This window comes from Vombatus ursinus, unplaced genomic scaffold, assembly GCF_900497805.2.
Source record: "Vombatus ursinus unplaced genomic scaffold, bare-nosed wombat genome assembly UNPS02009062.1, whole genome shotgun sequence".
Lineage (NCBI taxonomy): Eukaryota > Metazoa > Chordata > Mammalia > Diprotodontia > Vombatidae > Vombatus > Vombatus ursinus.
Window position 1 is genome coordinate 13,260,315 of NW_020948840.1, and position 14,285 is coordinate 13,274,599.

Here is a 14,285-nt window from a genome sequence, read left to right on the forward strand (position 1 = left end):
CCTCAATTAGTTCAGTGCCTAACTTACAGTCTCACTCTCCAATTCAACTCCTGCCCACATACTAAGGGGATTCAATATACACATTGGTAATTCTTCAACTACCCTAACTTTTCTAGTTTCTTAATCTACTCAATTCCCATGAACTATTCCTCCACTCAGCAACACATTAAAATGGTCATACTCTTGGTCCAGAAGTATTCCATTTTCTTATTCGTAAACTCTAAAATTTATCTCATCACATTAGTTTATCATTCCACTCTTCCTATACATTATAAGCCCTAATTCTATTCTTTATTCTCATCATGACTTCCACTCCTTCTACGTCTCAGTTTTTTCCCAGGCATTCACCCCTGCACTGTCCACAATTTCCTCCCGTCTTTATTTCAGCCTCTTGGTGAACCAACTCAATTTTACATTACCCTTTTACTCTTGAATTCCTTGCCCCTTTGCACTATTGTCCACCATACCTTGCCAAACCCTAATCCCTGTATTTCTCATCTGTCTCCTTCACTTTTATTCATCTATAGCTGAATGGAACTAGAAGAAATCATGAAACTGTGCTGACTGGATCCACGACAAAATTATGTCACTTTTTAAAAACTGGGTCTTCACTGAAGCCAGGAAATCCTTTTACACCTTCCTGATCAATTTGCTAGCCTACTCTTCATAGTGGCTATGCCAAAATGTCTTGTTTCTCCTCTTGTCTCCCATAGTATCCTCTCTCCTCACTTTCTCTGCTGAGGACCTCCCCTCATATTTGACCAAAATAACTGAGGCCAATTCACTGAAAGCTCCTTCTGATCCTCATCTCACATCACTCAAACATCTATCTTCCCCCAGTATCATCTCCTTCACTCTGTTCTTAGATGAAAAGACAGCCCTTCTTTTTGCCAAGGCCAACCCATCTACACACAACCTTGAACACATCCCCTCCCATCTTCTCCAAAAGACTGCCTCCATTATCACCATTCCTCTCATCTTTTATTTCTCCCTATTTACTGGCTCTTTCTTTGCTTCCTGCAAATAAACACATCTGTCTCATTCTTTAAAAATCCTCACTTGATCACACTATTCCCAATGTTTATTGTCTCATATCTCTATATTTTTAACTAAACTCCATGAAAAAGCCATATGCAGTAAATACCTCCATTTCTTCTCCCTACCCTCTATTTTAAATCCTCTACAATCTGTCATCCAGCCTCAAAATGCAACTGAAATTGCTCTCTCCAAAGCTACCAATGATTTCAACTGCCAAGTCTAATGGCTTTTTCTCAATTCTTAACCTTTTTGATCTCTCTACAACATTTGACACTATTGATTACTTTCTCCTCCCAGATACTCTTGAGGTTTTTCATGATACGGCTCTTTCCAGGTTCCTCTTCTACCTGTCTGACAGCTGCTTCTCAGTCTCCTTTGATGGATCTTAATCCAGATCAAGTCCAGTAATCATGGTTACCCTCCAAGGTTTTGGCCTGGACCCTCTTCTCCTCCTATACTATCTTACTTGGTGATCTCATCAACTTCCATCAGTTAAATTATATCTCTATGGAGATTATTCTCAGTTCTTGAGTTACAGCTGTATATCACCAACTGCCTTTTGGACATCTCAAACTGAACACATCTAAAAGTGAACTCATTACCAACTCTCCCCTATTTTTCTCAAGGCCATTACAATCTTCCCACGTTTGCAACCTCAGCATCATTTTGGACTATTCATTCATCCCACGTGCAATAATAATAAAAACAATAGCTAGCATTTATATAAAGTTTTAAGGTTTGCAAAGTGATACGCACATATTCTCATCTGATGTTCACAACATTTGATCTCATGACCATGTGTAGTATTATCCCTATTTTACAAATAAGGAAACTAATGCTCAGAGAGGTTAGCTGGTAGGCCCAAAGTATGAAAACTGATTCTCAGAGAGGTTAAATGACTTGCCTACAGTCAGCAAGCTAGCTAGGATCACAGGAAGGATTCAAATCCTGAATTCAAGACTAGCATTGTACCCACTACACCATGACCATCTATTGATAATAAAAAAAAGTCAAAAGATATCAGCTTGGCCAATTACCTTTTCCTACAGAAGCTTAAATGATATAAAGCAATTGTCACAACAAAGATCACCAATCTTATGCTTCAACATTTCAATCTATCCATTATCATATCAATGAAGGTAATTCATCCAGTAGTATAGATTATAACCTTTCTATGCCTTCTATCCTAAATAATTTTAGTCCATGTTCCCCCATAAATCCTTACACAAAGATCTATTCAATGTCTTGGAAATCTTCTCCAGGTCTTTTAAACATTCTATGGGTATCAGTGCAACACTAAAGCTGTCATTCTGTTATCACTTGCTCTTACTACATGACCAGCCTACCTTTTTTTTCCTGTTTGGATAAACTTTACACCACTTCCTGTATACAAGCCCTTGCTGACAATACATAGATTATTTATTCTCTTTGGTTTTTCAGAGACAGCACTGTTGTAGAATTTGCATCAATTATCAGCAAGATACTGGTTTTTAAAAGGTGGGTCTTTAAGTCAAGAAGCAGGGATTATTTAAAGTGCTGAATGCACAATTTCTCGAAGGCAACCCAGTTGATTCTCTTGCTCCTATTCAATTTCAGGCCCATTTCATTGTTTATCTGCAGTGTATGTTCAAGATATATACACTAATAAACTAACTCAATACATTGGCAATTCAACTGCATGCGTTTGTATAATAGTCATCTTTAATTTATTTTATTGTTCCTGTGTTCATTGTTCGGAAGACCTCATGAATTATTTTGACTATTTTTGATACGGCTCCGTAGCAGCCTGAGGCATGATGAAATCAGTCCCTCATTACACTCATATAGGGCAGTTGGAGAACTTTCACACCTAAAGTGAATCCCCTTTCTATTTGGCCTCCACACAGGACATCCTCCATGACAGTTACAAACATAACATCTATCTGTTTTATTCCTTGTTTAATATTGAGAATGAGAGGACTGCTAAACAAAATTAGCTCTACAGTTACATCTACTAAAGAAATGTGGAAATTTGAAGAAGGCAGAAAGAATGTTTAATTATTTCCCCCGTACCATCTTGCTCATAATTGGAATTTAATATGTTTTTTGAACAAATAACTGGATTAAAAACAAAGTAACAAAAGAAAACAAACAAAAAGGTCTCTACACAGAAAATCTGTCAGAATAGAAACTTCATCAACAGAAATCACAAAAGATGGCAATCACTATCTTTAATTTTTCCAGAAAAAGTGTTTCTTATACTTTTTTAAACAACTTCTGCAAATACTCCATGCCTTTAATTTTTTTTCTCTTTACCAACTGCAAGAGGAAAAAAATTCACAGTTCATCTTTGTAGGCACTGTCATAGTTAGCTCCTCTGATAACAAAGCAGAACTCAATGAGAAGTACAGGAGTTATAGGAAATAAGCAAACACATTCAAATTCTTGGCAATATTATATCAAAGTCTCTACCTTGTAAGTTGTACCACTTTGTGAAATACTGTCACCTGATAATAGCAAATAGCTTTTACACAACCACAGCTTTAGAGCCAGAATGGGCCTTACAGTAATTTAATACAACCATTCTCACCCAGACCAAGGCTTAGAGAAATCATGTAACTTTCTCTAGGTCACTCATATAAGGCATAAGAGCTGAGATTTGAACCCAGGTCATCAGACTCCAAAACCAGCACTCTTTTGACTTATAAGATTACATAATAATGTTGATCAGGTATAGTAAACATCTTGTTAAGTTATGAGATAGATATTAAGTTTATTTTTTTTTTATTATTTTATTATTTTGTTTTTTAGGCAATTGGGGTTAAGTGACTTGCCCAGGGTCACACAGCTAGTAAGTGTTAAGTGTTCCATCTGAGGCTGGATTTGAACTCAGGTCCTCTTGACTTCAGGGCTGGTGCTGTATCCACTGTGCCACCTAGCTGCCCCAAAGAAGTAATTTTTTTAATTTTTTTTTTTTTTTTTTGCTTTTTGGTGAGGCAATGGGGTTAAGTGATTTGCCCAAGGTCACACAGCTAGTAAGTATCAAGTGTCTGAGGTCGGATTTGAACCTGAGTTCAAATTCAAGTCAGGTCCTCCTGACTCCAAGGCCATAGCTCTATCCACTGCGCCACCTAGCTGCCCCCTGAGATATATATTAAGTTTAAATCTCCAATTATAAAATATTCTCAGTCCATGTGTTGAAAATAAAAACAGAGACAAAATGGCAGAATATAGTGAAGCTCTTCCAAACATACATAGAAAATGTATCAGATGAAATTCTGATCAGGAATCCAAGAAAAAAAACCACAGTGAGTCATTTTTCCTGCCAATGTTGGCAAAGGGAAGGAGACAGAGAGATCTGTAGAAACCAGGAGCAGAAAGGGTCTAGCGGGGAATCACCACACAGAGTATTTCAGCACAAAGAGAGGTTGCATAAGGACAGGAAGATCCAACTCAGAGGAGCCAACATTCATGTAGGGTACAAGAACAGGTACCAAACTGGCAGCTCTGTTGCTCCCTACCCTGTACCAGATCACAGATCCAGTGAACACTGAAGAAGGGACGTGCACCTAGGGGTAGAATTCAAGGGTGAGGTATTACAGGCTCTAGGCTGTTATATCAAGCAGGGACTAAGTTCAGAAACAATCAGCAGCTATGTTCCCCCCCCCCCACCCCCCCCCCAGGATAGAGCAGGGTCTCAGTTCCAACTTTTACCTCAATCTGAAGCCTACAGAGGAATAACCAAGACACAACTGTCAGACCAAAGGGCAGCCCACAATTATGTCACTCTAAACCAGCACAATTTTCTAAGTGGCTGACCATGGATGAGTCAAGCAGCAGTTTACAGAAACTTCAAAATGTGCAAGTTTATAAAACTATTGCTCAGATCCAAACCTAGGTCAGAAACTTGCTGAACTCTGAGAGGAAGGCAGGATTCAGACTTTGCCGTGGGACTTCAGACCACTTTGGAAACACTGAAAGCTTGCAGGTCCTCAGCTTGAGCTGTCCTTAAGAGCCTGGAAAAACAAAACATTCCAGAACTAGTGGCAGGACTAGCCTTGACATTCCCTCCAAAAGTGTTCAGAGCCTGGTCCTAACAAATCTGAAATCAGGAAGTAAGTTGGAAAAATGAGCAAACAAAAAAGCCTACTATAAAAAGCTATTGTAGTGACAAGGATGCTCAAGACACAAACCCAGAAGAGAATGGCTCCAAAATATCTATAAACAAAGGCTCAATGTAAAATACAGACTGAGCACAAATTCAACCAGAATTCCTACAAGAGATGATCAAGATCTTTTTTTTTAGGGTTTAAAATTATTATTATTTTTTGGGGGGTCAGGCAATGGGGTTAAGTGACTTGCCCAGGGTCACACAGCTAATAAGTGTTATGTATCTGAGGCCGAATTTGAACTCAGGTCTTCCTGGATCCAGGGCCAGTGCTCTATCCACTGCGCCACCTAGCTGCCCCTAAAATTATTTTTAAAGCCTAAGAATGTTGTTGTTGTAATGATATTCAATCATCCAGTCATTTCCTACTTTTCATGACCCCATGGACCATAGCACACCAGGCCCTTCTATCCTCCACTATCTCTCAAAAGTCCATCCAAGTTCACATTCAGTGTTTCCATGATACTATTTATATCCATTTTATTATCTGCTGTTGCCTTTTCCTTATGTCTTCAATCTTTCCCAACATCAGAATCTTTTCCGATGAGTCCCATCTTCTCATTTTGTGGCCAAAGTATTTAAGCTTCAGCTTCAGTATTTGATGGCCTGAATCGATTTCTTTAAGTATGGACTGATTTGATCTCCCTGTCCAAGGGATGCTCAAAAATCTTTTTCAGCACAATTCAAAAGCATTCGATTCTGGGGCACTCAGCTTTCCCTATAACTCAAGTCTCACAGCCATACATTGCTACTGGAAAAACCACAGCTTAGACTATATAGACCTTTGTCGGCAAGGTGATGCCTCTGCCTTTTAGTATGCTGTCCAGATTTGCTATAGTTTTCCTTTTGAGGAGTGTCTTTTAATTTCATGGCTGCAGTTGCCTTCTGCAGTGATCTTTGAGCCCAAGAATATAAATCTGACAGTGCTTCCATTTCTTTTCCCTCTATTTGACAGGAAATGATGGGACCAGTTGTTAAGAGCTTTTTTTTTTTTTATGTTAAGCTTCAATCTAGTTTTTACACTCTCTTCTTTCACCCTCATCAAGAGGCTTAACTCTTCTTCATTTTCTGCCATCAGAGTGGTATCATCTGCATATCTGAGACTGTTGATATTTCTCTTGGAAACCTTAATTCCAGCTTTCATCCAGCCTGGTATTTATCATGATGTACTCTGCGTATAAGTTAAACAAAAAAGGTGACAACATACAGATTTGTTGTATTCCTTTTCCAATCTTGTTTTTTTACATTAATTTATTTTTAGTTTTCAACAACCACTTCCATATGCTTTTGAGTTTTAAATTTTCCCTCCCCCTCCCTCCCCAAGATGGCGCACAATTTGATATAGGCTATACATCTACGTTCCTATTAAACATATTTTCACATTAGTCATGTTGTAAGGAAGAATAAGAACCAATAGGAAGAACCACAAGAAAGAGGAAATAAAACAAAACAGAAGATTAAAAAAAGAGCAAATAGTATGCTTAGATCTGCATTCAAACTCCATAGTTCTTTCTCTGGATATGGATAGTATTTTCCATCATGAGACTTTTGGAGATGCCTTAGATCTTTGCATTGCTGAGAAGGGCTAAGTCTATCAAAGTTAGTCATCCCACAACATGGCTGTTACCGTGTACAACATTCTCCTGGTTCTGCTCATTTCACTCAGTATCAGTCCATACAAATCTTTCCAGGTTTTTCTGAAGTCCACCTGCTCATCATTTCTTATAGCACAATAGTACTCCATTACATTCATATACCACAACTTGTTCAGCCATTCCCCAATTCATGGGCATCCCCTCAATTTCCAATTCTTTGCCAGCACAGAAAGAGCTGCTATAAATATTTTTGTACATGTGTGTCATTTTCCCATTTGTATGATCTCTTTGGGATACAGCCCTAGAAGTGCTATTGCTGGATCAAAGAGTATGCACATTTTTATAGCCCTTTGGGCATAGTTTCAAATTGCTCTTCAAAATGGTTGCATCATTTCACAACTCCTCTTTTTCCATTAAACCAATCAGCTGTTTATGTTCCACCCTAACAGTTTCTTCCTGGCTTGCATAAAGGTTCCTGGGGAGACAAGTAAGATCTGGTACTCCCTTCATTTTGAGGACTTGCCACATTTTGTTGTGATCCACACAGTCTAAGGCTTTGGTGTAGCCAATGAAACAGAAGCAGATGTTTTTCTGGAACTTCTTTGCTTTCTCTAGAATACACTGAATGTTGGCAGTTTGGTCTCTAGTTCCTCTGTGTCTTCGAAAACCAGCCTGCACTTCGGTAATTCTTGGTTTGCATGTTGCTGAAGCCTAGCTTGCAGAATATTAAGCATAACCTTGCTTAGGAAATGAATGCAATTGTTCAGTAATTTAAACATTCCATGGCACTGCCCTTCTTTAGGATTGGGACATAAACTGATACTTTCCCATCCAGTGACCACTGCTGAGTTTTCCAAATTTGCTGGCATATTGAGTGCAGCCGTTTAACAGCATCATCTTTTGGGGTTTTAAATAGTTCACCTGGAGTTCCATCAACTCCACCAGCCTTACTGTTAGCAATGCGTCCTAAGGCCCACCTGACTTTATTCTCTAATATGTCTCACTCTAGATCAGTAACCACACCATCCTACTTATCTGTGATGTTAAGATCTTTCTTGTGCAGTTTATTTCTTTGTGTTGCTCATTTAAGAAAACTTTCTTATCTCTCCTTGCTATTCTCTGGAATTCTGCATTCAGTTGGATATATCTTTCCCTTTCCCTTTCCTTCTTTCCTCAGCTATTTGTAAAGCCTCATCAGTAAATCATTTTGCTTTCTTGCTCTTTTTTTTTTTTAATGCTTTTTGTTGCTGCTTCTTGAACAATATTGTGAACTTGGTCCATAGTTCTTCAGGCACTCTATCTACCAGATTTAATTTCTTAAATCTATTTATCACCTCTACTTCATATTCATAAGGGATGACAAAAAATGATCCACTGGAGAAGGAAATGGCAAACTATTCCAGTATCTTTGCCAAGAAAACCACAGAGAGTATTAAAATGGTAAAAGAGATGAAACTGAAAGATGAGCCCCTCTGGTCAGAAGGTGTCTAATACATTATTTGGGAAGAGAGGAGGACAGCTACAAGCAGCTCCAGAAGGAATGAAGCAGCTGGGTCAAAGCCAAAAGGAAGCTCAGCTGCTGATGCATCTAGTAACAAAGTCAACAAAAGGGTAAGAAAAGTAGTCCTGCGGCATAATCTCAAAAACGACAGAATATCTGTTTGAATCCAAGGCAAACTGTTCAACATCACAGTAATAAAAGTCTATGCTTGGGGCAGCTAGGTGGCACAGTGGATAGAGCACCGGCCCTAAAGTCAGGAGGACCTGAGTTCAAATCCTGCCTTGGACCAAACACTTGACACTTAACAGCTGTGTGACCCTGGGCAAGTCACTTAACCCCAACTGCCCCCAAAAAAAAAAAAAAAAAAAAAAAAGTCTATGCTCCAACCACTGATGTCAAAGAGGCCAAAGTTGATCACTTCTATGAAGACCTATGACATCTTCTAGAAATAACAACAAAAAAGATGTCACATTCATCACAGGGGACTGAAATGCTTAAGTAGGAAATCAAATGATAATTGGAATAACAGACAAGTTTGGCCTTGAAGTACAAACTGTTTTTTGTTTTGTTTTGGTTTTTGGAGGCAATTGAAGATAAATGACTTGCCCAGGTTCAAATAGCTAGTGTCTCAGGCTAGATTTGAACTCAGGTCTTCACTGCATTATCTAGCTGCCCCAACAAAATGAAGCAGGGTATAGACTAATAGTTTTGTCAAGATAACTTATTGTTCACAACAAACACTCTTTTTCAACAACCCAAAAGGCAACTCTACACATGGACATCACCAGATGCTCAATACTGAAATCAGATTGAACGTATACTTTACATCAAAGTGGAGAAGCTCAATACAGTCAGCTAAAATAAAACCTGGAATTGACTGTAGCTCGGATCATGAGTTTCTCACTGCAAAATTCAGACTTAAATTGAAGAAAGCAGAGAAAACCATCAGGCCATATAGGTATGAGTAAGAATGGTAGAGGAAAAAAACTGCTAAATAAGTGAGAGTGATGGAAGAAAAAATTGGAAAGGGAATTAGCTTGGCACAAGAGGTACAAAACCTTGCCCAAGAAAAATAAAATTCCCTGAAAATTAGAATGGCTCACACAGAAGCCAATAACTCCATGAAAAAACTAGATATAGTAAAACAAAATCAAAAGAAAAAAACAGAAGAAAATTTAAGGTATCTTATGGCAAATACAACTGACCTAGAAAACAGACTGAAAAGATATAATTTAAGAATCATTGAATTACCTGAATACAAGTCAGACAACAAATATTTATTAAGTGCTTACTATGTGCCTAGCACTGTACTAGGTGCTAGATTTACAAATAAAAACAAGTTTAGCCCCTGTTCTCAAGGTGCTTACAATCTAATGGAGGAGATAAGAGACAAAAGGAAGCTGAAAAGTGGGGTAGAGGTGTTCAATCAAGAGGTGAAGTGGGTACTGATGAGATGTGGTACCAGACAGATTCAATCTTGCAGGATAATGAGATTTCCCAATGATGAGTTTCCTGGGGAAAGAAGGCATGTTGGAGAAGTCCAAAGAAGTACAAATACAGTGTGGCTGGGAATTCATGACCCTGACCAAAAAAAGGGCCTACACATCACATTTCAAGAAATCATAAAAGAAAACTGCCTCAGAAACATAAGGCAAAGTGGAAATAGAAAGAATCCACTGGTCACCTTCTAAATGAAACTTCAAAATGAAAACTCCCAGGAGCTTTGCAGCCAAAATCTAGAGCTTCCAGGTTAAAGAAAAAATATTGCAAGCAGACAGAAAGAATTTAAGCGCTAAGGAGCCTCAGTCAGGCTAACATAAGATTTAGCTGCTTCCACTACATAGGAGCAGAGAGCTTGGAATAAGACATTCAAGAAGGCAAAAGACAAAGGCCAATAACAGCAAACAAGAACAACTTACCTACTAAAACTGAGTAAAATCCTACAAAGGGAAAAAAATGGACCTTTAAAATGAAATAGAGGGTTTCAAAGCATTTCTGATGAAAAGAACCAGAGCTGTAGAAACTCAGATGAACAAATTCAGGAATATTAAGAGAAACATAAAAAGATAAACTGAGCAAACAATCTTACGGAATTAAATAGGGTAAACTACTTACATACTAATATGGGGAGATGATATGTGTCGTCTCTGGACCTTAATCATCATCAGGGGTCATAAAGAGTCTAACGATAAGATAGAAGGCTTGGAGAGGTAGGTGCTATTATTATCTCCATTTTACAAATGAGGAAATTGAGGCACAAAGAAGTTAAATGATTTGCCCAGTTGGCTAGAAAGTAGCTGAGGCTGCATTTAAATTCAAGTTTTCCTGACTCCAAGTCTAATACTATCCATTGTTCCACCTACTGGCCTCAGAAAAGGGGGAAAGGGAAATAAGAATGAGGCTAGATTGGGGGATAAATACTAATCAAAACAAATTTTTTTCTTTTTTTCTCCATTAAGTGAATGGAAGAGAGAAGGAAAGAAAGTAGATTTTTGCTACTGAAAAAATTTTTTAATAAAAATAAAAATACTTAACCTGTACAGTCAATGTTAGGGCCAGCTATGATACCAAACTAGACTTCATGAATAATTAAATTATATTCTCCGTACTCTATACCAGAAGATGCAGTTTGAACAAAATGGAGATAGCTTTTAGACTACTATATTCCGACAAATATCTTCATGCTGCATTGAAATGGAAAAAATGCTAGATTTGGGGTCAGAAGATCTGAGTTCAAATCCTGATTGTGCCACTTACTACCTGTGTGATGTCTGACAAATTACTTAACATGTCTCCATCTCAGTTTCTTCAAATGCAAAATTAAGATAATTATATAATTATTTAAGAGGTAATTTTTTAAAAATTTAAAACAAGCATTAGTGTTTTTAACACACAAAGCCACTAAAAAAATCTAAGAGGATAAAAAAGTTAAGTCAAAAGTTTTGTAACCTATGAGGATTCAATTTGAGAAGAAAAAATCTAAAGTTCTCCTTAGATCAAAAAAATTCAAATAATTACAAATCAACTCTCATTCATTTCTTGCACTGTTTGTATCCTATTTGGTTAAAAACCTGTCTTGTCCACAAAGTTCAATATTGTAAAAATTAAATAATGATAAAAGAAATATAAATCAAAACAATTCAAGTTTAACCTCATGCCCCAAAAACTGGCAAAGAAGATAAAAGATGGAAACCATCAATAGTGGGTGAAGATGAGGGTTGTGGAAAGACAAGCACAGCAATATACTTTTGATGGAATTCTGAATTAGTTCAATCATTGTAGACAGTAATTTGGAATTTTGCAAAGAAAATGACTAAAAGGTCCAAACCATCTGATACAGAAATTCCACTTCTACGAACATATATTTTATTTTATCTAGCATTTATACAGCACTGTTAAGATTTGCAAATTTACAAATACGGTATTATCTCATTATCTGAGGCTAGATTAATTTAGGTCTCTTCTGATTCTAGTTCCAGGTCTCTTATCTACTGTGCTAACTAGCTACATATTCTTCAAGGAAACCAAAGATAAAAAAAAAATAGTCCCATATAAGCAAAATATTTATAGCAGAACTTTTTGTAGTAGCAAAAACCTGGAAACAAAGTAGACACTCACTAATTGAAAGCAGCTAAAGAAAATGTGGTGCATGAACAGAAGCAGAAAAACAATATAAACAACATAACTAGGACAACAAAATGTGGAAATTGAATGCTGAGTGATTATAGACCATAATATAGAAATAAAATTTGCAACGAAGAAGAAATGTGAGAATGCATCTCCCTGCCATTTTTGCAGAGGTGAGGGACTATGAATGTCAAAAACTCCAAGTGTCAGACTTTTTTGCAATGTTGGTTAGTTTTGTTGAATTGTTTTTTGGTTTTGTTTTTTTTTTGCTTTGTTATTATATATAAAAGGTGATGGTGGGGGCATTGTAAAAGGCAGATCCTGTAAAAACAAATGATAATTTAAAAAAACCCTTACTACTGTGCAGAGTAAAAAAAGACAAAAAATGTAGATATAAAGGCTAGGAAAAAAAGGGAGCATCAGGAGAGAGGCTATGGATACTCAACTGCTACAGAGCCTTTATCCAGCAGACTTTGCTTCCACCACTACATACCACAGGACTGCACCAAAATCTCTACTAGCTGTCTACTTCCAGCTGGATCACTAGATGTACAAGGCTCAAGACCTGGCCAGGCCCTAGCATTTATTTACTAGCTATGTCACCATCATTTCAGCTTCCTCATATGTTAAATGAGAATTATATTATAGATCCTTTACAGCTTTTCACATTATAGGCATGTCAAGAGGCAGGCAATGAGGTGACTGACTGAATCCCAAACCCCAAACATATATTAAAACTGGGCTTCAACGATGAAGGACCTCAAAACTGGTGCTCCTTTGGTAACATTACTTCTTTTTTTTTTTTTTTGGTAAATAGTATTTTATTTTTTCCCAATCACATGTAAAGACAGTTTTCAACATTCATTTTTCTAAGATTTTGAGTTCAAATATTTTCTTCCTCCCTTTCTTGCCTCCCCAAGAGGGCAAGCAACCTGATATAGGTTATACATGTGCAATCATGGGAACATATTTTCACATTAGTCATGTTGTAGAAGATGAAACAAAAGGGAAAAGCCACCAAAAAAAGTGAAAATAATTGCTTCTGTCTGCACTTAGACTCCACAGTTCTTTCTCTGGATGTGGATAGTATTTTCCGTCATGAGTCTTTTGGAAATGTCTTGGATCATTGTACTTCTAAGAAGAGATAAGTCAATCATACTTGATCATTGCACAGTGTTACTGTTACTGTGTACAATGGGTAACATTTACTTCTATGAAGCTTTTCAGGATATGTGAATAAACACACTACAGAGCACTTCGGAGGAAGAAATACCTAACTCTAAGACTCTGACTACATCACTTAACCTCTACTAATCAACATCTCTGAGCCTGTTTCCTTCTCTGTAAAATGACAGCATCTTACTTAGAGTCAACATTTATTGTGAGGATCAAAAAAGAACCATGTAACTTGCCTGAAGGAAGAAGCTGTTTCATTTTTGTTCTTGTATCCCTAGCTTAGTGCCTGGCACTGAGGGGGAGTTTCATAAATGCTTGTCGATTAATGACGTACACAAAGTGCTTGGCAAACTTTAAAACGCTACGTGAATGTTAGTTATTACTAGGGGCACACACACGTCGTCTCTCACTCCATCCCTCACTCTCATCTTTCCTACCCACAACACCGGGGCCTTTCTCAGGTTCAATCTCTGGGTGGAAGCCTAGGTTGGCCCAGACTCCCCAAGTCCTCTCCCCTGAGCTGTCGCCGGGGCCAGTGGCCAGAATGGGTTTGGGTGGGTCTGAAGCCTCGTCCCCGTCCCTGCCCTGCCCCCCTCGCAGCCACGACGCCGGGCCGGGCTCGAACCAGGGCTCCGAGTAGGCCGGAACCCATGCAACTGGGGGCCGGCCTCCTCAGGGCCCTCTCGGGTGTCGCCAACGCCTCACCTTCAGCGTCGGCCGAGGAAACGAAGGTAAAGTCCCCGTTAGTAGGTGAATACAGCTGGGGCGGACCCGGAGGCGGCTGCATCTCCCCGCCCCGCGGAGGTGGCGACCGCAGCGGCGGTAGCAGCAGCGGCGGCGGCGGCGGCGGCGGCGGCTGGGCCCAGGCTCGGAGGCGGAGGAGGTGGCGCCGACCCTCGGACGCTAAAACTTGTCCAGGCCCCTCCACGCAAACGGCGGCGGCTTCTCGACCCCTCGAGCTGCGGTAAAGGCGGGCGGGGAAAGCGGGCAGGAGGATGACAACGCGCTCGAGCACAGCCGGGCCCAAACCCCGACCCGGGCCGTGCCGGTGGCGAGCACCCAAACCCCACGACGCCGGCGTCCTGACAGGACCATAACACTGACAGACGTCCTCCCATTGGCTGTTTGTAATGCGGCCGCCGATTGGCTGCCTCGAGGGTGATGCCGATTGGTTGTTCTAATTGTTGCTTCAGGAAGTTCT

General features: G+C 39.1%; 1 protein-coding gene across 1 annotated transcript in view; it reads right to left on the reverse strand.

The window, feature by feature from the left end:
- The window catches only part of YIPF4 (Yip1 domain family member 4), a 34,024-nt gene extending 20,101 nt beyond the window's left edge, over window positions 1–13,923 (reverse strand). The window contains exon 1 of the mRNA XM_027850576.1: window positions 13,790–13,923. Within this exon, the coding sequence (XP_027706377.1) occupies window positions 13,790–13,871 (82 nt within the window). The 5' untranslated portion in view covers window positions 13,872–13,923. The remainder of the gene's footprint in view (window positions 1–13,789) is intronic.
- Between the last annotated feature and the right edge of the window lie 362 nt (window positions 13,924–14,285).